Below are 26,066 nucleotides of genomic sequence, written 5' to 3'. Positions count from 1 at the left end.
AGCACTCAGTCTCTACAGAAGCAATCAAAGGGTGAGAATTTTTGATTTTCAGCTGAAGTTTAATATGTAAACGTTCATGTACACCTTCTTTTCAAATTCTATAGAAAATCAATGTTTCTAGTAGCTGAGTCCTCTACTATTCACCCAGAAAAAGCCAGTACCATTCTGAAGCAAAGGGTTAGACCCCAAGTTGTAATCAGATTTTATACAGCAAGAAGGCAACTCTTTCCGTGAGGACCTTCTCTGTGTCGGGTACCATGCACCACTGCACACGTTACCTCAGTTCATTCTAAAACACCTCCATAAAATAAGGATTGAACACTCCCACTCCAGATCAGCGAACCCACACTCAGAGAGGTTGAGTAAACTTTCCAAGGTTACAAAGCTATCACATGGAGATCTGGGACTGAAGCCCAGTTATGCCTGACTCCAAAGACTGCGTTCTTTCCATCACCACACATGTAATTTTAAGACTGTTCTAAGGAGACGCCGCCATTGGCAGAGGCAGGACAGGGGCTGTGAGGCTCCCTCCAGGCCACTCATTCCCGTCACCAACAGGGGAGCTTTGCTTTGATCTGTTTATACACAGGGTTCCAAATCCAATTATAGCTGAAAAAAAATTTTTAAGAGCTCTTGTGTTTGAAAAAGAAAAATGTGAAAATCTTTATGTTAAACTGATGTCATATTGCTATTATCTGCATCATTGGGGGAAAAAAAGGATAGCAAACATGTATCAAGGCCATAATTTATTTTAAAAATTAGTCCAGTAATTAAATTTCTTCTAATCATGAAAACATTTAATCTATTTAAATTTGACTACCATTTCACTTCTGGCCCAAGAAGAAGTTGGGGGGGGGAGGAAACACTAAAGAAGAGTCACACAAATCAAAAAATGAACAGATACATAATTTAATATATTCGTCTTACTAAACAGTGTGCTGTACCCTCAATACAGGCATGGATGTAAAGAACCATTTGTGACTATTTTTCTTCAGTGAGATATTCTTGAGCTACAATTCTTCCATTTTTTCGTATCAGTAAATAGTGGTAATAATTTAAAAATGTGTGGCTGTTTTTAGGAAATTATTTACTTATTATAATATTAAAAATAGGAGTTATGAATCATTAATAACTAACAGAAATTTGCACTAGATTGGTACTCCTTGGTTATCCATAGGAACCATCACAGGCAAATATCAACCATGGCCTCTTAAAAGATGCCAGAAACTTCACCAGCGCTGTGTGACCAGCTATGAGCAACCACTCTAAAGTGGGGTGAGAGTTAAATTTTATATAAAGCAGATGTCAAGCTGTTGAGAACAAGCCTAATAATCATCAATTTATTTAAGCCTAGTTTGGAAAGTCCATAACCTATGGTCCTGGTTTAACTCACTTTATTTAGCTCATGACTCATTCTGAAAACAGACTTACTGCTGTGGTTCTTTTAATTTTTAACATGATTTCTTTTTGGTAAATTAAGTTTATAAATATACCTTACAAATTAAGTTCACAAATGGGAAGCAGTATGGCACAGAACTGCATCTGAATTCTCTAGCCTCCTCTAAGGAACAGTGTGAGTTTTGTCAAGTGACAATCTCTCTGAAAGTCACTTTCTTCAACAACAAAAAGAGATAAAAATTCTGATTAACACTGTAGACAAGCCACAGACTGATTTCTTCTCTTGTACAAAACACTCTAAAACGACAATAAAGGGATTTTTTTAAAGTGGGGAATACAGAGGAAGAGAGTAGATATTAGCAGATAAGAGATTTCAGAAAAGGTTTAGAAGGCAAACGCAGACAAAGGCAGGGTAATTGACCAGAAGAAGCTTCTACCCAAGTGTCAGCAACGGGGAATTCTGATCATAAGGGGAAACAATCTATAGACAGATTATCAACAGACCACCAGAAAAAGCACGACTGGAAGACACTAGCCACTACTTAGGGCAATGTGAGGCACGGAATTAAAAGTACAGTTTGGTTGAAAATCTCCAAATGGAGTACTTGACCCCTAGGGCTCTTCCTCCATCCCAAGCAATTAAACGAGCAGAGTCCCTCCCTCTCACCACTTCACCTTCCAAATAAATATATACAGAGAGAACATCTCTGAAAATACTGAGACTTTTGGGCAGACTGAATTTCAGGTATCAAAGGCCATCCATATAGAAACGTCTGGAACTTTGAACGATCAAGTCTAGGTCTCAAGAGGGATGTCAGGTAGAGATCTGAGAGCCAAAAGATGAAGCAATAGTAAGATTGGACAATATTACTTTGGAATGTTGATACTGAGGAGAGTTAAAGACTTTGGGAAACATCAACATGAAAAGTAATTTAACCAGAAGAGAATCAGTGAAGACAACAGAAGGGATGGCCAGACACAGGAATTTAAAGACGAAAGTACAATATCATAAGAGCAAATATAAAAAAGAAAATTTCTGGAAAGGAGACAAGACTTAGAAAATCAAGTGTCTCAATGGGTTAAATAAAGTAAGAACTAAAGAAAAGGCCACTGATGGTTAGCAAGCGGCCACAGTTTCATGAAATGATTTTCACTCACTTAACAACTATGACATGTGTGCCAGGCACAGTACTAGTCTCCCCAGGTGTAAGGGAGCTAGAGAGACAGGAGTCAGATTAGAAAGCGTTAAGAATTAAACAGTGATTATGTCAGACTTTCTCAAGAAATTTTTGGAAGAGGGTAGGAATAAAATGAAATGATAGACTGAAAGGAAACCAGACCCATGAAAGGAAAAATAAAATTTTTTTTAATTTCATATATTTAGAGAGAAACAGAAAAAGCCAGTGAAGATGGAGAGATGAACACAGTGAAGGTGAGGTCCAAGAGGGGGCAGGAAATAAGACACCAATACCACTAGCAGGGGGCTTTAGGGAGCTTAGCCTTGGAAGGAAGGAAGGGAATGAATATGCCTCTAAAGTAGGAAGAAGGGAGCAGGGCGTTGGGACATGCCTTCCCTCTCTTGTAAATAACAGTATACACGAATGCAGCAAGAGCCTAAGGTACCAGACAAGACTGTAGGCCCCACAGAAAAATAAAGGTAGAATGTGGAGTCACTATCTGAAGGTTTTGCCAGCTAGATATAAAAACCTAACTTATAAAGAAGAAATATATATTTCAGTGGAATGGTAGATGCAAGTGTGAGAAATAGCTACCAACGTTAGCAAAACAGCAAAATCTGTACAGCATATAAGTGATATTTTAAGAACTAAGAATCTAATAATGTCCAAAGAAAACAAACCTTCTGTAGTCTCTTGTTTGAAAAACGCAATTAATTTTTTGTAGCTTAAATTTACAACAAAACAATCTTCAACATCTTGATTCGGTATCTCAAGGTCAAATACTCACAAAAAGAAATGTATAAAAACATGTACGATACGTAAATCTGTTACAGTTTACAATCAAGAGGGAAAACGGTGCACATTTTTTTCTCATCACGGAAGGCATTATCATGAAATTCAGGTTAAGAAGATGGAAGCATGGCAAGAAATGTCACGTCAGGGGAATTCTATGTTTCAGAAAACCATTCATTAGTGAGAAAACAAATGCATGTATTATGCCACTTGCTAAATGAAAAAAAACTTAGAGTGAAACTACTTAAAATAGCGAGATCATAAATACTGTTGCTAACATTTTACCCCCACCCCAAGGTATGGGGCTGACTATTGATATTATGAAAATATGTATTTTTTCACTTTTTTAAAAAATTGAAGCAAGAGGGATTTACTATATAGCACAAGGAATTAAATCCAATACGTTTTAATAACCTATAATGGGATATAACCTGCAAAATAACGTATTTTTGATTCCTGGCAGCAACAGGTCCCACAACAACTGCGTCTGTGTAACCAAGTTGAAGAAATCCTATCAGTAGTTTCCAGAAAGTTAAAAAAAAAAAAAAAAGTTACATGGGCCAACATGCTTATGCTACCCCAGTGAGAGAGCCCTGGTGCCCTTCCTATTATGGGCTCACCAGACTGCCCATGCAGAAGTAATCCCACAGGCCTCCAATCATGGGAGAAACAGTCCCATGACAATGGGCTGTGTTTACCTGGGGGCCCAAATCCCAAACTGAAACTATCATGTGCATTCAAACCGAGATATTAAGAATGGATAGAAAAGATTGTAATCATGGAGGTCCAGCCACTATATTTGTCCACCATGTATCCTCACTGAAGCCACAAAGATGTGACTTTCTGGAGCAGATCTCTGCAGGTGGAAAGCAGGACCACTGGAAATTAAAGTCTGAGGGCCAAGTCTGAGGACTCAAGGTTTATTTTTTGGTGAGATCAGTTGCTGAAGTGGTACCTAAGAGTCACAGGCTGAGTAGGCGAACAAGTAGAGACAAGAGAGCAGGGAAGGCAGGAAGGTTCGCTGACGGTCAAGGGTGGGTGCAGAGGCAACAAGGGATTGAGAGATGGAATGACAGGAGTTGGCAGCCAAAGAAACTTTGAAGTTTGAGATCTCAGAATTTAACAGACGTACTTCCTGTGAAACAACTCAAGAGCAAGGTTGCATGTGGAGAATTAGAAGTAAAAATCTTGAAGTAGGGCAACTTAGGACCTGTAAAAACCGAAGGAGAGGAAGAAAGCTGCAGAGCCCATGCACTGGTAAACCAACAGGCTGGTTAGCAACTGGCTGCAAAAGAGTAGGTAGGAAGTGTTACAAAACCTGGGAGCAGGATTCAGTAGCCAAATTCACAAAGGAATGAAGAAAGGTAGTGGGAGCAAGGTGATCCTGGTTTTTTTTTTTTTTTCTTTCAATAAAGTTAAAAATATTAACTTATTAACTTTCTTTCAAAAAAATTTATATTGTTAACCATGATGTGGAAGGTGAGAATAAAGAATGAAAACAGCTTTATCTTTACCATATTTAAAGCCTTTAGACCTTTCATAATACTTAAAAGTCCCCGTATCAGCAGTGAAGAGTTCAGATGACTTTCTGGTCCCCCCACTGACCAAGCTACTGTACCCTGCAACCCCTGGAAAGCAGACGCTTTCTCCTTGACTGACTGTCACAAATCATGTAAAAAGAAAATAACTGGGACTAAATTCCATGAATGTGGGACAGCCACCAATACCTGATCATATACTTGGCCTCACACCCCCAAACAACTCCAACACCCAGTTTCTAGAAAATCACTTATGGCTAAAAAGAAATGTCACGAGGTTTAGTGGTTCTCAAGGATTTCTAACCACACCTATCAGTAAATATATAGGTAGAAGTTATAGAGTATACACTTTCCATGCTTGTCCCGTAGATGCAGAGAGAGTCAGTCCATATGTGAGCTGAACAACATATCTTCACATACTAATGACATGTACGGACATGTCACTAACTTCTACGCCCCCAAAAGCACTATTAGTTGTCAGTGGCTTCTGATAAAACACAACAAAAATCAAAGTACTTCCTAGGGAAAAAGAGACTGTAGAGGTCAGATGATCCAATTTACAGATTAGAAAACCAAGGCACACAGAAGTTAAATGCTTCAGCTGAAGGCCTCGCAGCTGGTTAGTGGCTCAGCTGGGATAAGAGAACCACTGTCTAAAGTCTCCCCTCGGTGCCCCCCTCCCCCTACGCCCACCCTGAGATGCAAATGTCCAGTGGAGCTGGGCTGGAGTTCCACATAAAGTAGTAAGACTCCATGCTGTTTTTGAAATGTAAAATGAGATGGCAGAATCTAAAAGAAGAAAGAAGAGCAGAAATAAAGAAAAATATTTGCTTGATATAAAATAATATTAATTTAAAACTATACCTTCACTGCTTCTGGTGAAAGTACATTTTCCTTTTTCTGACTTGTGCTCACGGGCTCATTTTCAACACTGAAAAATAAAAACCACAGTTTCTTCTGAAATTAAAAGAGAATTATCAAAAATCATATACAGTTTTTGAGTTTAATGCAAAAATTAAAAGTTTTTTTTAATTGCAATGCTCAAAAGATTCATACACAAAGTGCTGTACTAAGAATATGTTGATTTGAGTCTTGACCCTTGAAATGCTCATCCAGGCTTCAGACAATTTAGGGAGTCCATCATGCGCTGTTCTTTTCTTATGCTGACGACCAGCATCACACTAATGATGCACCTGAACAAAGGAGCACCAGTGCATGACTATCGTAATCTTGGGGAGTGTTGGCATTCTTTTACTTTATGTATACTAAGGCTCTCTGCTGCCTGACCTCTTTTAATGTCTATGCTGAGTGTTATTTTGAATATATTTCTACTCAGTAAATTTTTATAAACATATAGTGAGTTCTGGGGTTGCTCAAAACAGATACAGGTTTATCTAACCCCAAATGTGTCCCGGATGCCACCTTAAAAATCTGATTTTCCAGATAGTCACTTCTAATTGTCTTGTCTGGAATACCTCCACAGATGTCTTATGAGATTTCATAATAACCTACTTTGCCTATTAGGCACACATACATTTTAGATCTAAATATATCTCTATGTTTACACATTATTTTGCTTTCATCCTTCCTTGATCCTGGGCAAACTGGGTTGCTCCACACCGAAGATATTCATGACACTCTACCATGTGCTGGGGATTGTGCTTGGCCTTGAGGATTTAAGAACCAGTAGGTTAGGGTCTTTGTAAAACTCAGTCTAGTAGGGGAGACTGATACACAAACAAAGTAATCATACAGTTCGGTACAAGCTGTAACTGCTGAATGCACGAAGTATCATGGAACACAGAGGAAACAAAGAAGGGCAGCAATTCTGCCTGCTCAGTGTGGTGCCACAGAGAAGTGGGTAATAGAAAACACGGCCTTTCAGGAAACCATATTCTGTTTACTTGTTTTTAATATAAAACCGGAGCACAGGAACCTGGGACAGGCAGAGGTGATCCTGATGGAGATGAGAATGAGACCAGAGGTTAGTGGATGCCAGACCATGAAGAACCTGTCTGACCCGTTGCAGAATGCGGTCTCTGTCCTACCAGCCCTGGGGAGCCTTCAGGCAGGAGAATGACTGAGAGTGGGGAACAGCCTAGGGATCCTGGTGACTGGTGGGAGGGGAAATGGAAAGGAGGAGGGGTCAACAGCTCAGATCAGGATGGAAAGAGAGAACATGATTTGTGCTACTTAGATTTTCTACCCATAAAACCCAGTGCAACTGTGCAGACTATCCAGGAAACAAATAATGATTAAAAAAAAAAAAAGGGAGAAAACATAAAGAGATAATGAACATCTGGAAAACACAATGGATTTTATTAAGTCTCAGACTCTGTGCAGGATTACAAGGTCCAACAAGATACAACCATGCTCTTAAGCCATTTAAATGCCAATAGGAACAAACAAGCATGTAAATAGATAAATATGTGAGCTATTTGTTTTGACACATGGAAATTTCACAGAGAAAAACAAAGACAAATGCAGAAAAAATAACAATGTACAACACAGAATTGTAACCTATACATATATACGTAGCTATAAAGTAAGAATGTCTCAAATGGTTAATATTTTTAATATGAGTAGGTTCTTATCTCTTTTTTTTCCTATTTTACTAGGTGTATTTTTAGCCACAAGGTTGTTTACAATTCAGTTTTTTAAAAATTAAATGTCAATTAATACTGGTCTATTTAAGCTCGAATCAAGAAAAAGAGACTGGCAAGTTACATGTAGAAAGAGCATGCTGCAAGGACCTGGGGTATAATCATGAACACTACTGGCCTTGACGACTTCCTACGTGTTCTAACTGTAATCTATGTTGAATGACCTAAAAACTACCTAAATATATAAGCATTTATAACGTCAGTATCCTAGTTCTTACTTCAAGATTTCTGAAATTATATTCAGAGTGTTTACAGGGCTTTCTATAAACTTACTGCTGCAGTGAGGCTGTAAATGAACATAGTGAAAGCGTCTTTTCCAGCACAAGAGATCTGCGGAAGACGCAGCTCTGGGCCCAAGGGATTTAAGGCAGAACTCAGTGTTTTCCAGTAGCTATAATTAATTCCGCACTATAAACACACACAAAATGCCAGAAAAATACAGCTGTAAGTCAGCACATGAGTTTTTTGTATTGTGCAAACAACTAAAGAATTTAAAGCTGAAATCACTAAAAGAAGTAACACTTGACACTGCATAAAACTTTCTGAAACTTATATCCTACGTTTACGTTTCACGAATCTTATTGCTAAGCCAAAGTTTAAAAATGTGTTGAGTTTTAAAGCAAACAACATTTCAAAACTTGGGGTTATATATAAAAATCACTGCCTTACTTAAAGCTTCCCCCATTTCTTTTCTAGATTTACTAGAGTCCCTTCCTCATTTGTCTCTGGCATCTTCAGGACTGTTCTGCTTCCATTCATTCTCCCTGGCCAATGTGATCGTTAATGTAATCATGACAGTCTCCTGTTCAAAAAAATCCTTCAGTAAACCTCCAGGAGCTGGTGAATAAAATGAAGAGTCCTTAGTATAGACGTTCACAACCCGGTCGCAGATACACCTGTCGTGTGGAACCAACTCCCATTCTCAGATCACACCAAATTCACATGCCAGCAACCACTTTCTCCTCCTGCCTGCAACACCCTTCCCCACTCTGCCCAACTCTTCATCCTTTACAATTTCGTTCTATCTTAACCAGTATTCTTCTGTGCTCCCACGGCACCCAGTGATACCCCTCATGCACTTCTGCTCTTTACCTTAATGGCTGGTTGGTTGTCCACTTGTCTAACTAGAATTTGAACTCATTTAACTCAGGAATGATATCATTCATGGCCGTATCCCCGAGCCTCACATTGTGCCTGGCACTGTGAAGGCACTCAAATATTGTTTGTTAAATGAATTTTAAAAATAACTGACATAAAATACTCTCCCTTCTTGTGTGCTGAATCAGAAAACACTGTTCCATTGGGAACAACGTAGTAAGACAAATTAGTCCTTTTTCCTTAATGAAACCCTAGTCCACACGGCTCCTGGAAGCATGCACCAGCCACTCTCATCCGCATCATCTTTCTCTGAAGAAGGCAGTGGGGCTGGGAGAAGAAAATTACTCAACAGGAACAAAGATATTTTCAGTTGATTTATAAACAAAACACACAAAAATCAGAAGAGAGTCCATAAAGATACTCAGAACACTGGGTACTTGGATGTCTGCTCAGCAAAAAAAAAAAAAGTTACAGAAAAATCTCACAAGGCTTGGAGTGGTTCTCTCAGATTCTCAAAAGTATGAGGGAAAGAGAAACATTTCAAATTCAGATATCTCAAACCTTATGAAAGACGACAAGCCTCTCCTATTGTTCTCTCACAATTTAACCCCCTCTGGGACCTGGGACTATTTCAATAGCAGTATTTTTAGAATGCGCACACTTTGCTCACGGCAGGAATCACAGCCACACGTAGGCACACAGAGGACTGCCTTGCATTTCTAAGCAGCCTCAGTCTTACTCAGCTAACAGGACTCTGGAAATTAATCTTTCAAAGTAGTCCAAATATCAAGGTCAAAGTAACACAGAAACTCCTCATTTCTGAAGCAACCTTAAGACCATAGCTAAAAACCAGGAACCCAACATACAACCATTAAGCATCTACTGACTTTATGCCAGACGTACAATAAAACAAACCTCTGGGCCATAAAAAAAATGGGGCATATTTACATTTTAAGGCTCAAATAATGTACACAGAAGTCCCTATTCTGTCACTTAAGATATATTAAACTTTTTTTTTTATTAAATTCTAACAAGATTCCCTAACTCATTAGCAAATAAGAAGGAGAAAACCAGGCCACGAACTCACTCACCAGATACACACTGCGTACTTTTTAGGTACCAGGCACTCTTCTTGGTACGAGGAGCTGAGCAGTGAACACACCAGGCAAAATCCTTGCCCTCTTTCCTTCAGAATCCCTACCCAGGTGTACTGTAGGCACCTGGGCAACTGTGTTTATAAAGCAGATATCCAGGCCTGACAGTTAAGGATCCAGCTGGAGTGGAGCCCAGGAATCCACATGTTCAATAACCAGTTTCCCCTTCCATGGGGTCATTCAGACGCAGGTCGCCCTCTGACCACATTCTTGATAAATGGTCAGAGACCCTCCCTCTCTATTCAGCTGAAACCAGCAACTGAGAGCTGCCCAGGGAAGAGAACCATCTGGTGGGAGGGATCTCCACTTAACATTATTTAAGTGTGTTACGTGTTGATACTTAAAGGTAGGTATCAATTATTTAGAAACCTCACTCACGTGAAACATTACCCGTTTTCCAACACCGATGCCTGGCAGAGCTGGCCCCAGCGAAGAGCTGATACCCTAATGAGCACACAGAGCATCGCAAGCTGAGTGAGACCAACAAGAAAAATCCCCTTCTTCCAGTGTATACCGCAGACTGAAGCATAAGGGATGTGGCGGGGCGTCTACCAGAGCCAGTTCCTCAAGTGCTAAGAACACAGTTTCCTAGAAGGTCAATGAACACAGGAGGAGATGGGGGAGGGCACACAGTGTGGGAGATAAAGCTCTTCACTCCTCCCTGTCCTGGAACACAGCTGCTGGGTACCGCCTCCTACTCTGTCTCTTTCCTCACTCACTGTTACTGTGGCTGCATCAGAAAAACCTGGAAATGTTAAAGCAGCTTCCATAACCGTCTTCCAGAGGACTGCCTACTTCTCACTGAATCTCTGAGTCTATGATTTCTTGCCATTTCCAGGAGGCAATCTTTGCTACTGATGACATCACTGGCTGTTAATTCTGAGCATCCCAAAACACGAGGTCATTTAATAGAAGGTCGTTCCTGATCTGGGTATCGCCTTACCTCTAAGCAGTGCCCCCAGTCCACTGCCCCCAGGAACCCTACACCATTCTCAGGGGACTTTGCTGAGGATTTCCCTTCTCTGCCTCCCTTCCATCGCACTCAGACAGCCTGCTGCTACCTGAGATTTTCTTCCCACTCTTGATTCTCACTTCCATTGTACAAGGTATGGTCCACAGCACAGGAACCAGCAGTAACGCTGAGGACAAGGAAAGAGAATCAGGGTACATCCCTCTATGGCTTTCTCCTCCCCTGTTAACAAAAAGCCCTGCTCGCTCCAGAAGCCTGGCCCACTAAGCAGCATCTCCTCCTCTACCACAACTTCTTTCAGCCTTCCTTCCGGGCATGTTGCTCCGCACCTCAGAGGCAACTTGACACAACTCCTATGATGAAACCCTAGAAGCAGCCAGAATGTGGCCATCCCTTGAAATGTGATAGTACTTCAGTAAAGCCTTGGAGGACTAATGAAGAAAGAATATGGAACAAGCAGGGGTCTCTTCCCTCCCCACTCCCTTCCCCACTGTCATGAGTAGCAAGATGTTCTGCAAAAATTCAACATGGACATATATGTTTCAGGCACAGCACCTTAGGGACAAAAGGCACTTCTGTCAAAATGCCCTTTCCTGGATCTGATTTTTTTCAAATGTGTAAATTGAAGGGGTCAGACCAGTGCTCCGCCAGATCTAAAATCCCCACAGGATCCTCAAATAGCAGGGTAGGTGGAAAAAGAAACAGGTAGACTCACGTCGAGGCTTTTGTGGTAAAAGAAGAGGAAGACTATGGCCAAGAAAGCAATCCAGTCAAAATAATACCAGGCTGTTCCAACAAGGTGGCAGAATCTTCTCCTGTCCCTTATTTCAGAGTGACTGAGGCCACACCAGGACCATCCTTCAGTCCCTTAGACTCCACCCTCCTCCCAGCCCTTACTTTGGTCCTTAAATATAGTGTGGGCTTTAGCCCCACACCCTCCAAAAGGTCTGCTCATGCCTTGGGGGCATCTACACTACCTCGGGGATCTTTTCTTAGAAACACATCTTTGCACAAGCTCCAGAGTTCTCTTTGTTTACTGCTACACTGCAGGAACATTATAAATTAAACTGACTTTTGTGCCCTGGCCCAGAGCTGCATCCAGCATCTCCAACCCTGCTTCTGTGGGGATAGAGACAGAGCTCCACTCCAACGGTTTGCAAACAACCATCTGGACAACTGTCCGTTCATAAACAGTGACTGCCAGCAGTAGAGCAGCACTTGTATTTTTTTTAATGACCATTAACAGAATATAAAACAGGTGGTTATAGCTATTTCTGGGCTTCAAATTAAAAGGTGCACTTTTAAGACAGTCAAACAGCATGTATTTTAGCTCAAACATCTGGCATTTGAATTTCAGAGCTCTCCGGTGAGAAACTGGGAGAAGGGAGGAGGTAACAGACATGATTATGAAGCACGGCAGCTCTACGGTCCTAGCCTCCTCCCACAGTTTTTTTTTCCCAGAGCTACTGCCCTCCCCTATAATTTATTTATCTACCTCGAAGCTGACTTGTGGCCTGTTCCCATCTCACGCTCCCAAAACAAGACCCATAATCACAGTTAATCCCAGGCTACAGAGTGAGCAGCTCAGTGTGTCTGATGGGTACCTGAGCTGTCCATCCGCACGTGACATCAGCAACTGCTCTATCCCCACAGTCCTCTATGTGCGTACCCTGCAGATCCCCAACATCCGGGACCCCCCCCCCCACCAGAATCAATACCCTGAACTTTTGCTGACATGAACTCAAAGCAGTATTCCAGCTGCCTTCTAAAATGGGACCCTCATTCATGAACCATTCAACAAACTGTCCTGAGAGAGGGGCACTGGAGGTCAAGGACAGCAAGACTGGGCATTCCCAGAGCTGCCCAGAGCCTGGCCAAGGCTGACCTCTCCTCCAGCCGAAATCCCTCCTCCTCTGGAAACTCTTCCAGATACCAATAAACTGATAGAATGTGAGAATATACATACACACACATATAAACCCATCCCCAAGTGATTCTTCTTTTTAAGAAAAAAAGTAATCTCATCATCTCAAAGCCTTACCAAGGCCAACCTCACCCGGCCCCTGGCTCCCTTGCATCTGTCCTCTCTGCCTATTCTGGCATCTGTGTCAACATGATCCTGCCCCGGGACCTTGAAATTGCCTATTCCCTTGCGTGGAGAGTCCTTTCCTCTGATTTGCTCATGTCCCACTCCCAAATATCATGCAGGTCTTTGGCTAAACATTGCCCAGGAGAGAGATCTCTCACGACCATCCCATCTGCACCTCACTCCGGACTCACCACTTCCACCATGTCCCCTTCCCTCACCCTGCTGCACTCTACTTCAAAGCGTGCTACAGATAAATCTGTAGGACTTGTTTACTTTCTGCCCTCTCCCATCGGAATACAAACCTCTGTAAGCGGAGACGTAGTTAGATGTTCAGATCAGAAAAAGTGATTGACACATCTAAGATTTTTTAAAGGATTAAATTGAAAATTATTCTTATAGTTTATACAAGTGTATATAACTATCGCAGAAAATGTAAAAGCACCATTGTTAAGTCAAAAAAGAAATTCAAGTTTCAAAACCCTAAAGAGAACTTACTTTTTATAAAAATATATATACCTGCAGATATGTGCACAGGAAATGACCAAGAAGAATCTAGTACTTGTCTCTCAGTGGACAGGGTTATATATGAGTCCTGCTTTTTTTCTTTTTGATTTTCTTATCATTTCATACCTGTTTTAGAAAAGGATATATTACTATTAAAAGACAAAAAAAAAAAAAATCCCCAAGTATTGTAGTTGATTTAAAAAAACAAATAGAAACAAGGTAGTGGAAAAAATGCAAGCAATGAATTTAGAATAGACAACTAAATACTAGCAGCACAAATAGTACATAATGGCAATTTCTTGTATCGTAATAAATCCAGCATTGCCAAGTAAGATCCTTATCTGCCTACCTAGAACAATGGAACAATCAAATTTATTACCGTACACCTTTTCGGCTTTGACTAACATAGCACAATGCCACCCTTTCAGCCAGGGTGTGCTCCTTGGTGCTTTGATAACAAAGACAATAAAAAGCTGAGAGTTAACACCTCACCTAATCTGTTTCCAGTTATCAGAATGTAAAATTCAAAGTATTTTATTTCTTGTCATAAGCATCATGGCAGTTATAAAAAAATTACAGTCTGCCACTAATGTAGTATCCGTGTTTTGTATACATTTTAATACAAAGAGTAAAGCAGAACTCTCTAACATATATCTTGTAGGAATCACACAAAATTGGTATTTGTGAGAGCACTCAAATGCCATATTCACGTCATTCTGGCACTGCCACTTATGCTACTTGTCATAAAGAACATATAAAAGATAAGCTCCTTAAAAGGCATGCTGTATCACCGAAACCAAAACTATATTTTATATAAATGGAAAGAATGATTTTCGATTTAATCCCAAAATTTTAACACTTATTTTGGCTGAATGAACAAAGAAAAGTGGGAAGAGGTAAAATAGCTAAGTCCTCACCTACCATAACCAGGAATCAATATAAATTGTCTAAAGTTTATAAATCAAGGAAGAATAGTAAATAGACATATATACAGAAAGAGTAGAAGAAACAAGTTAAATAAGATTAAAACAGTTTCTTCTAAGAGGAGAGTCTCAAGAATGGGCCCACACCTATGACACGTGCCACAGCCCCGTGTAACACCTCGGTATTTATTTTAAGGGTGGAAGAAAGATTTGTGCTATGTCTGCCTTCCCCACAAAACTGCATGGGTGCTTGAGCCAAAGACCATACTGCACTGGATCCCCAGAGCCTAGCACAGTGCCTGGCACAAGTGGTACGGAATGAATTTTTGTTAAAAACATTGGTGAGGTAGGTGTTTAAATCAAATGATCAAATGTTAGGACCACATAGAGGAAATACCCCATACACTTTCACATGTGACCTTTCCAGTACAAGTCTTCCTAATCTATAAGACATACTTCTTTATTTTGTACACACCTATTACCCTATGGAGTTTTGAGTGGCATGCTAAAGCTGGAAGAGACCTTAGAAATGAGGGCCACCTCCCTCACTTTATAATCAAGACTGAGAGAGCCCTGAGCTGCCCAGAGTCACACTGCTACTCACGGTGTATGATGTAGGTGATCTCACAAAAGTGAGTTGATATTTTTGAAGCTGTTAATTCCACTCAGTTTAACATTGCAGATTAATAATGCATAATCCTCACTCATACTTGTAGAAAGTATCAAAATATCAAATTATTCTGCATTATATATATTCCATCTGTTTACAGCCTTAATCATAACTTCTTTCATTTGAACAAGTTAATGGATTACATTCTTCCTTTGGAGAATTTTTGCCAACTCAGGATCATAAATTCTCTTGTTTCTCCCCTCTTATATAGATACACACTAGGTCATAACCAATCTTATTCTTTTTTCTAAAATAAATAATTCACATAATTGTTAATGTTTTTGGGGAGTGGGGCAGGTAATTAGGTTTATTTATTTATTTTTAACAGATGTACTGGGGATTGAACCCAGGACCTCGTGCATGCTAGGCTGTACCCTCCCCCCATTTTTTTAAGTATAAAAAGGTCTAAAATGAAAGGCCTCCCTCTTGTTTCTCATTCCTTCACCCAGTCTCCATCCTCCCTAAACAGTTAACAAAACACTAGTAACAGACTTTTTATACAACCCCCCATTTTTATATGCAAATGGAGCATACTATACACAAAGCTTTGTACCTTGCTTTTTAAAAAATTTTTACTTAATGCATCTAAGAGATATTTTCTTATCCATACATAAAAAACTTTAACATTCTTTTTGACAGCTGTGTGATATTCCACCACATGGATATACCGTAATTTACTGATTAGTCTACTATTGATGGAATTCCACTTTTTTCATTTCTGGCTTATTAAAACAACATTGCAATGACTAAACTTGTAGAGACATTTTTTGCCCTGTTTGTAAACTGTATACATTCAACAGAATTCCTAGAAGGAAATTATTAAATCAGAGTATGTGAATGTAAAATATTGACAGACCTTGTCAAGTTGCCCTCCAAAGTGATTCACCAATTTATACTCCCACCAGTATGTCTGAGAGCTCTCATTTCCCCATATCAAATTCAAGTTTTGATTATCAAACAGGTGGAACATGGCATCTTGCTATAGTCTTAATTTGTAACTCTTCTGAAGGAGGGTGATTTTTTAAGTGTTTGAATGATCTATAAATTTTATAAATATACATTTTTTCCTCTCTCAGTTGTCAGGACTATAAATTCTTTATCGTATGGGCACCGACACAGGCCATCTGGGCAGACATCCAGTTGCAAGCCATTGTCTTATTTCCATTCAAAACCATTTTCTAAGGCCTGCCTTCTGTTTGGATCTTCCCAATTAAGCAGAGGAAGCAGTCCCATAATGCAGTAGGCTTTGAATTCAGGAAGGGAAACTTGACTCCTCACTCTACCACAAAATGTTGTGAGGCTTTTGTTTAGCTACTGTAACTCTCCAAGCCTCAAATTATGCATCTGTAAAATGGAGTAAAGATTCCTCTCTCATAAGGTTGCTCTGAGGATTAAATGAATGCATATGTTTAAAGCCCCAAGCATAGGGCCTGGATCTTATTAGAGCCTCAATAAAGGGTGGTTTAGTTTTGTCACCACTAATCCATCAGGGGGAAAAAAACACACCTGACTAAGCAAACAGTTGTTTCACTGCTTTGGGACACTTTCAATTAAATACCCCCAGGGGTTAAACACTGAGGGATAATCCTGCTGGAGTTGTACCAGCACTTGGAATTCACAACTGCCAAATAAACATTAAGGAGTTACTTCTGGTCCCAAAACGTCAACTTGTTTCTCCATCAGCAGCAAACCATTTTGTACAAGGATCTCAGCTCACTTGGAATGCTGATTTTTGAAAGGATCTGCTTTTCTGTCCCAGTCTAAGCCTTATGGAGTCAAGAAAGGGCAGGAGGATGGAGGGAAAGCACTCGCATTCACCCTGCTGGTACAGTTACCACCATACCTCCCCACCAGTCTGCTTGGGAAAGGATGCTAATCAAACCATGCTCCGAGAAAAGTTAATAATGCGAGAAGACACTGTGAAGCCCACTTACAGTCCTCAAACAATGTTTGACACTCACAAAACAGTAAGTGCGTTCTGAATGAAACAAGTCATGCACACCGAGTATCCATCTGGCTTATAATGAGTTCATCTTGAAAACAGAGATGGACGTGTCCATCCCCTCCATTACTTCAGGAACTCTTTGAGAGCAGTTTTGGCCTTTCATTCATCTTTGTATCCCACTCCTAAGCAACACACTTTACACGTAGCAGTCACTCCAACTTATAGAACAAAGACTCAAAATAAATAGGACTTCTTCAACTTTTATTTCATGCTGATCCTCTCTTTCCAGTAGGTAGCCTGGATTACTTTCCTTAGTTTCAATTTACATCAACCTATGTTTTCTTGCTACTATAGTTGTATTGGCATTTCTGGTATACCTGTCAGTATATTTCATCAGAACTCTGGTTAGAAAATGAAATATTTTATTGAGGGAATACTATATTCCTGTTACTTTACAAAATTTGCCATTGTCCTTTTTACATATTTTCCACTGAGGTGAAAAAAAGAACCCAAAAATGTTTGTTCTAATAAAATCAGAAGTTCTGATTAAATTTATCGCAGGCCAGTCTGAGGAACACTTGCAACTCTTACATATTTAGAGTGTACAATTGAGTTAGTTTTCAAGGAATGTCCTCAGCAAGAAGAAACACAATCCCCAGGTTAGACATCTGGCAGACACGCTGTTAAACCCAAAAGAGAAATCTCATTTGAAAAGAAGTACAGTTCCACAGCCTGAAACAGACTGTATTTCTACTCCACTGCCAAGAGTAGGTCCTGCGCTTTCCGTTAACCTGGGAGCTCAAGATCCTCACAACGTACACATGGCAGAGGACTCCTGGAATTTTACAGTCACCTGTACTGCTGCAGGCATGAACTAAGGATGTGGGCTTTCAACACCACATAGGTATCTCATTCCACTAAACTAGTGACCAATTATCTTCTATAGTGTTTTCAAATCAATGAAAATGCAATCACCATGAAAATTCAGAGGAGAAAGCTCCCTTTCCCCACATAACTGATGCTGTGGTCAACATTTAACTTGAAGGTCAGCAGCTCTCAGGCTGGAAGCAAGGGCAGTACTGAATCTTTTATGAAACTATCTCCTGCACTTCAGCGCATTAGCATCCTGGCTCCACCCACTTAATCACACTCAGCCATGGTGAAAAGCAAAAATTTTCTGAACTTTACATCAAGAGCCAATCTCTCTGCCTAGAGATCTTTACAGACCACCACCCAACCATGTTTCAAAATGCCCATTTTGAGGGCAGGAGGTATACCACCCCTGGCTGAAAGCCACTAATAAGGGCTGTCATGCTCCATCAACAAACAGAGGTTCACTCCCTCAACTGAGTGAGGCAAAGAGGGCACGAAGAGGAATGAAACACAGGCCCTGTCCTTGGGTCCGGTGATCCTGTCTCACCTTCTATCAATGACACTATATTGGGATACTCAAAGGAACAGCCAAAAAGAGTACAAGTGAAATGTTGTCCATTCCAGAACAAAGGACGGAAAGGTCCAACTGACTTACTACTCAGTTCAAGAAGGGCAGGATGGTGTGGAAAAAGAACCAGAGCTTTGGAGTCAGAGAAACCTAAGTTCAAATCTTGCTCCTGGCATGATTTGGCATAAGTCATTCTCCACTGGGAGTGCTAGCACTCTCTCCCCTACCCAACTGGGTGGGGGTGTTCTGAGTTATCCCAGTGACTGGAGGATGCTCTGGCAGTTAGTAGGCGGGGCCACAGATGCCAAATATCCTGCAAGGACAGGAGAGTCCAGGTCAACAATGAACTGTCCCACCCAAGATACTGGAAGTGTCCACCACTAAGAACTCTCTCACCCTTAGCTTCCTCAATTGTCAGAATAGCGATTAGCATACCAACCTTTCAGGCTGAGGGTGATGTTTAAATGAGATGCTGCAAGTCCGAGTATCCAGCCCAGGAGCAAGTGCACAGTCAGCTCTTGATAAGTGCTGTTCCCACCTATCTGTCCTCTTCCCAAGTTACAAACATTATACGGAGCTCATTTTAAACACGTCCATAATGTGTGATATAGCAAAGAAACAAAACTGAGCAATCACTCTCAAAGCAGGGCAAATTAGAAAGCAGGTATCCTCCAAATTTCACAGTTTAGCAGTAACTGTTTAAGAGAACTTCACTAAAATTCTCTAAACTTTAAATCAAGAGGTAAACACTCTTTATGGCTCAGCTCTAATCTAACTTTCTTACCACCTTTTTCTCTCTGCCCCACTAATGTACTTAGCCCCCAAGACATCATAACCCCTGAAAGCCTCTGCTCAGCCCAGAGGACCCATTCCCTATTGCTCTCTATCTCCTGGCTAAGTTCTCTACCTACAGAAAACACTACCAGTGCCTTGAAGGCCCAGGTAAAACCACCTCTACCATGAAGCCCTCCCTGCTCTCCCCTATCACTTCTAAGGAGTCCATTCCTTGCATGCTCATAAACTGGGCTAATCATTTACAACAGTGGATTTAATTCCACTGCAGTTTTCATTTCTGTCTAATCTAAAACAAATTAATATAAGCATTTCCTGGATCTGGTCAATCACCCAAGATATTAAGTACTGACAAGCAATTCAATTGTTAACACCTGAATTCACATATACAACAGTATTGATGCAAACAGGCCTTCTTTAACAGCTGCAGGGTTAATGAGAACAGAACAGCAGCAAACACTATACATATAAAAAATGCGTTCAGACCAAATGATGCCCAAATAACTTACAGCACACCATAAAAGCAAAGGTTTTCCTATGGTTCAAATAGGGAAATATTGGAAAACCTGAATCATGTTTTGGTAGAGTGGCACAGTGATGGCAACTCCCAAAAACCCTGTGTTTGTCCCAGCTGGTACCAATATGCATTTTGTGAGTAGCCAAAAAAGAGCTGTCAGGATAATGCTGTAAATTTTACTTTTATTGGTCTTGTGGTTATGTTTGTGTTTAATTTTTAACTCTGTTCTTAAGTGTTAAGGAATTCTGTTAAGGAATTCACATCCCATTTGTATTTGTACATGCAGAAGTTACAACACAAAATTCATGTAAGTCAACAACGGGAGTGCAGAAAAGGATACTGTACAAGTTGGAAAGAATGCATTTCATTTTGAGTACATCGAAAAGTTAGAATACATATATTAATCCTTAATGCATGTTAAGGGGCCTCTGAGAGGCAGGCACTGCACAGGACTTAACACCCTGTGTTCACCCACTGAAAAGTAGCTATGAGACTTTAATCAAGTTTCTTAAACTCTTTTTTTTTTTTAAACAGTAAAATGAGAACGTGGATCATACAGGTTTGTCCAACCTCAAGTGTAGTATTATTACAAGCACTCTGAAAATTGTAAAGTGCCGTAAGTGCTAGTATGACTATTTTCAAGTGGTCTCAGATTCTCAGTTTCCTTAGAGAAAGGACCCTTTTCTCAGTCATCTTTACATCCCTACTGCACCAAGCATCCTGTGTCTGCTGAACAGACTCCCCTGCATCTAAAATCACCAGTACAAAAGGTACACCAGGCTCCCATTAAAACCAAAAGTTTCTACTGCCTCTAAAAGAAACAGTCAAAATACCCTTTCATTTTGAAATAAGATCATGGTGACGAATTGCAACTCTGTTTCCAATCTTGTTAGCACAGGGTGTTGTGTTACTAGGACACTCGGCACTACTGAGTGTTTCCATTTGTTTCATTAAACTTTCAATAAAGGCTTTGTGGGCCTTTATATCCTTGAAAAGATAGCTTAAAGCTCATTTAAAAGGTAAAACACCCTCACAAAGGATTATCTGCTATCCCCTTAACATCTGGCAAGTTCTAAAAGAGATGAGGACAAAATTAGTGTTCATAGAAGCACAATTAAAATTCTCATTGTCGAAAAGCCAGTCTGTGCCTCTCTGGAGATGATGAGAATAGAGAAGTGGTAAGCAGACAAGAGACAAGTTGCTGGAGTGGTTAGCTCCGGAGTGAAAAGAAATTAGATTTGAGAAGTGCCTAAAACACCAGCACAGGGCAGGAAGGTAGGTAGGGTTTCAGGACAATTATGGCAAGAGCCTGAAACTAGCCGGCCTATTCCCTTTTAACAGCTGACTCGAGTTTCCGACTTTTGCTGAGTCTACTTGGGATTTCTTTTAAGCACCGCTTCCACATTATTCAAGACTGTTAGTGTTGTTACAGTGATGGCAGGCACCACAGGCTGTCTGCCCACACCAGCACTGGGACATTCTGGGCCCTGTCAGACTTCAAAACTATTTTTAACTACTGTGTAACTCTGAATTTTAAATTCTGTCTTAATAGGGCAATAGTAGCTGAAGCTTCCCACAAGTTTACTAATTATAACATAGGTGCTTTCTTGGAAAGATGCGGCATTTTATTAACAGAGGGTCATAATGGAAATGGTTCACAAGGAAGGAAACTGAGGAACATATAAACGGCTAGAATCCAAGGACAAGACCGGAATGAATACTGACTGACAGAATCAGCTCGGTCACGGTTACAGTTAGGTTTTCTATCCATTTTTCTTTGAAGCCTTCCACAAAGTCTTTAACACCTAAAGTCCTTTCAACCACATGGGTTACACTCCTCTAGCGCAATTTGGGGGAAGAGGGAGCAGTAAGCCTCTCTTCTCATCCCAAGTTTAAAACAGCAAGTTGCATTTCACTTAACCCCTCTTTTTCCCTCGGGACGGATGAAAGGATTCACGGTATTTTCATGAGACACGGATTAAAAAAATTTTTTTTTCGATTTTACAGCAGCAGGTAGAGGAAGGAGACAAGGCTGCAGATAAGGGGCACGTTTTCACTACTGAAACCAAGACAGCGCGAGTCTTGGTTTCTGGAATCCGTTTGGAAACTTGAGGCAGATGTTTCCTTAGAGATACGGGGAAAGGGCGGCCTCATTTAAAAGTCAGGCAATGGTAAATAAACCCGGCGAGAGTTTAACATTTTGATGAAGTCTTGGGAACTAGGCATAATAATTTTGGGAAAATTTGAACAAGATGGCAAAATACCAGCTGGCGCCCCAAAGCGTCACCTTTCGCGCACGAGTGGTTTTCTCAGATCGCTCCCTCCTCGCCCTGGCGGACGCCGGGCTCACAACTGTTTCCCATTACCGCCGGCAGGACGCCGAGGACTGGCTTCTGCCACAGAACTTGGAGAGCAGACGCGAGTGTGGGACGGGAACGGACTCACGTCCGGGGAGGAGAGGCGGGGAGGTGGGGAGGCAGAGCGCCCGCGGGCTGGCCGGCCGCGGGTCACGCACTTCGCCCAGATTGAACGAACCAAGTGATGCGGCACGGGAACTAGGCGAGGAGGACGAAACTTGGGCAATGGAGGAAGGAGAACAGAAAGTGGCGAGCGAAGCGCAGCCTGGCCGAGAGCGGCGGGCTGCAGGCAGTGGGGCAAGGCGCCCCTGCCCCGCGAGTCCGCGCAGGACCCCCGACGTCCCCCGCGGCTCCCACCTGGCAGCGCCCCGGCCCGGCGCGGGCGGCTGGCTCGTCCCCGGCCTCTCCTCCTCTTCCTCTTCCTTGTCCCGAGAAGGGCTTCGGGGAGCGAAGAATCGGGAGAAGCTGTGCCAGGGGGCGCCGCCCCTCCGCCGGCCGCCGGACATCTCCCCGGAGCGGCAGCCGGTCCGGAGCCGTCGGCGGGGAACGCGCGACGCGGTGTCCTGCGCCCGGAGACCGGCCCGGCGCCGCGGGACCCGGTGAGGGAGGGCCGACTCGGCGCGGGCCGCCGGCGCAGCTCATTCCATCCCGGGCGGGAGGCGCGGGCGAGACGCGCTCGAAGCGCGGCTCCTTCACGCGCTGTGTGGCGGCTCCTCCTCCCGCCCACGGCCCGCCCGCCCCCGGGAGGAGCCAGAGGCCGCGGCACCGCCCCGAGTCCGGGCCCGGCCGCCGGCCGCCGCCCGCCGCGGCTGGCAGGGTCCCCGCGGCTGGCGCGGGCCTGAGACCTGGAGGCGAAAGCACCACCCCGCGACGCCGGGCTCCCGGCTTCCCGCCCAAACGAGCTGAGGCTGCCAGCTCATTTGTCTTAGCGCTCAATTTTTATCTATTTCTGGTTTGTTTTTCTATCCTCCAGCCAGTGCACGGAACAGTTTTCAAACATTTGAAACAGGTTCATGAACTAAAGTTTGTGAACGCACCTGGGTAAACCGGCGCCAGAGTGCCCTGGGCTGCCTTTCAGCTAACGAACAGCTCTTCCTAAAACACCTTCCACCAGGGCTGCAAAAGATGAGGTTGCCCTACGGCTGAGTCCCAGAAGTGAGGTCTGTCAGCAACTCTTCTTGTTTGGCTGGCTCACTGCGTGTGGAGTAACCCAGACGTGCGTTGTGTGTCTCACACGCCGTGTTACCCACTACTCCCCGACAAGCCCTCTTGTAAAAACGACACTGATCAGAAACAAGTGTGACTGAAACTTGTAAACGCTGAAACAAATATTTGTAGTCATTACACAGACGTCACTGAAATCTGGAAACCAAAATGTCCTTAAGATTTGCTTTTAAATAATGTCTAAATACAGTAGTCTGAATTTTCTTAGTGTTTTAAAAATTTACATACATAAAGCTGTACATAATTAATGTATGCAGCTTGATGAGTTTGAAGATAAATGCACACCATGAAACCACCAACACAATCTATGTCATAAAATAATCACGGCTATAAGCTTCCTTCCACCTTCATTATTATTACTATATACACTTAAGATGTAAGATCTACCCTCTTAGCAAAGTTTTAAGTATACAATACAGTATTATTAACAATAGACACTATGCTGTAAGAAGAACTCTGGGACTTACTCACCTTGTGTAACTGCAACTTGGTACCCTTTGACTAATTCCTCCCCTCCCTTTTTTCCTTTCCCAGCCCCTGGCAACCACCATTCCAGTCTCTGCTCCTATGGATTTGACTGTTTGAGATTCATCATATAAGTGAATCCATGTAATATAGTATTTGTCCTTCCGTGTCTGACTTATTTCACTAAGATAGTAGCATGAATTTTTTTTTTTTTTTCAGTTTTTACACCCTAGTAGCTAGTAGAGAAAACGTCGAGGCCCATTTACCCCAGGTGTTCTGTTTTAAAGCCAACTGCTTTACACCTGAGAGGGTGTAGAACTCACAGACATGATATGGCACACCTGTTCACTAAAAATTTTATACAAGTAAATGAGATAAAAGTGAAATGTCCAAGGCAGTTCTGAGTTGGGGGAGGGGAAGGAAGCTACCCTGGGGTCATCCCCTGCTCTGGTTTTGGAGTGCTGGAGGAGGAGATGGTTGCTTCTGAGTAGATTGGATGTCTATAAGCCCCAGATCATTTCAGCACCAGCTGATGGCAATAACTACCAAAGTTAAATCAGCCCCATTTCCTTCTGCTGGGTTCATTCCAGACTATCCCTCAAGACTGACCAGCACTTTCTCTTTAGCAAATCTTTCCTCTTTCTCTGTGAGTCTGAGAAAATAGGGAAAAAGTAGAATAATACACTAGAATAAGACAAGTAGACTTCCCAATTCGAGTCTTATTTCCATTAAAGGCCCACTTACCAGAAAGCTCAGAGAATATGAAAGCAAAGAGAGTTTGAAACAAACTGTTCCCTCCAGCTAGAAGGCCTAGAGAATTAATCTCCCCAGAGGGATGTTAAATGACTACCAGATGTGTCCACCACTTGTACTGTGACAAAAGCAGGCCCTACGCTCTAATACCTACCCAGAGGGCGGATTGTTCAGGAGGTCTTTCTGGAGATAAACGTGGGTGGGGGCCAGTCAGATTTATTACTGAATTATGATTTTAACTAATAATGCTATTTCTTTAAGAAAATAATTTCTCTAAAAAATAGCTGTCAGGGACAAAGCTGTGATGATCATATTCTTTCAATAGTCACTACCCGGGGTAAATGAGAAGGCATCAGAATCATGATGTGTGAAGTCCTTCATTCATATAGAAACTTTCTACAGTATTCGTGGTGACAGTGTAAGTAGTAGAAATAAAGCTAATGTTCATCTAGTTAGAATCCCTTCTATTAATAAACATCTTGGAAGGGTATAAGATAATGTAAATGTTATTAGAGGCACCTAAAATGAACAGTTGTGCCAATACAAACCTTATTTTTTTTTTCTCAAAAGCAACTACTTAAGGAAGGAAACAATATCTAACAATATTCTGATCTCCACCCTGAGTGAATGAGTAATGCGCGGCCTCCATTAAGGCAAACTTTTGTCTATGAAAATTCAGCTTAAACTTATAAATCAATGACCCCTGAATTTTCATTTCTTTATTTTTCAAGTACTAATGTCCTCCATCCTTATATTCTGAACTCATAATAACACATTCTGAATTCTAAGATCTAAGGTAGAGTTAGGAAGTCAGTAAAAACTTCCTGTTAAATTTTAGAGTTGTAAGCATCTTAGAGATGCTAATTTAGCACAGTTATCTCCATTCAATTCATTCACTGACATTTAGTGAGTGAGTACTTACAGTAGAAGCACATTTTCTGTGAAGCTAATGAAGCACAACTTCAAGGCATCTCACCGGCACAGTCTCTTCCAGTGTGAATTCAGGAATGTGATCGCTTGGTCATGCGTTTTTATGAAATTTGCCAAAACAAGTATTTATACTGCAAGTAAGACCACAAGCTCTTTCCTCTAGGATTTCCCCTCCATCATATTATTCCTAGAGGCAGTTGGTATTGGAGTTACCGGCAGCACTTTGGGATCTGCTGGGAAATTTGTGTTGGGGATACATTTAGTTTGGATTTAATGGGATATATTTATATGGTTATCAGCTTTTCCAAAGTATAGTTGTTATTGCTTAAATTCCAACTTGTCCATTGTGCAGCTCACCAAGCATTACACCCAAGATACAGGACCAGAGGTACTAACAAGACATAAACATATCCTAAGACCCATAACGCTGAAAGCATGTGGGTAGTAGAGGTGAAACAAGATTTTAAATGTAAAATAGCAAAAGGTGACTTGTGGAAAAGTATTCCAGGCATCAAAAGACAAAAGTGAAACAGGAAGAATCACTTCTAATTGATGTAATTTCTCTCATAACAGTAAGATGTTCATTAATGTAGTGTATACAATTTTTATAACTGTAAATGCCCCAGTCTTTTTTCAGTGAAAATCATGTAAAATAGAATTTATCA

At 41.5% G+C, this 26,066-nt stretch overlaps 1 protein-coding gene across 2 annotated transcripts in view; it reads right to left on the bottom strand.

The window, feature by feature from the left end:
* The window catches only part of CRYBG3 (crystallin beta-gamma domain containing 3), a 103,459-nt gene extending 80,716 nt beyond the window's left edge, over window positions 1-22,743 (bottom strand). The window contains exons 1-2 of one of the 2 annotated variants that reach the window (XM_074361667.1): window positions 22,387-22,668; window positions 5,771-5,837 (exon numbers count right to left, since the gene is read on the bottom strand). In XM_074361667.1, coding sequence (XP_074217768.1) covers window positions 5,771-5,837; window positions 22,387-22,535 — 216 coding nt within the window. In that variant the 5' untranslated portion in view covers window positions 22,536-22,668. Of the gene's footprint in view, window positions 1-5,770; window positions 5,838-22,386 lie in introns of both variants that reach the window. The other variant, XM_074361659.1, reaches the window with a different exon arrangement.
* Window positions 22,744-26,066: the final 3,323 nt, after the last annotated feature.

This window comes from Camelus bactrianus, chromosome 1, assembly GCF_048773025.1.
Source record: "Camelus bactrianus isolate YW-2024 breed Bactrian camel chromosome 1, ASM4877302v1, whole genome shotgun sequence".
Lineage (NCBI taxonomy): Eukaryota > Metazoa > Chordata > Mammalia > Artiodactyla > Camelidae > Camelus > Camelus bactrianus.
This window is presented reverse-complemented; position numbering and strand designations above follow the sequence as displayed.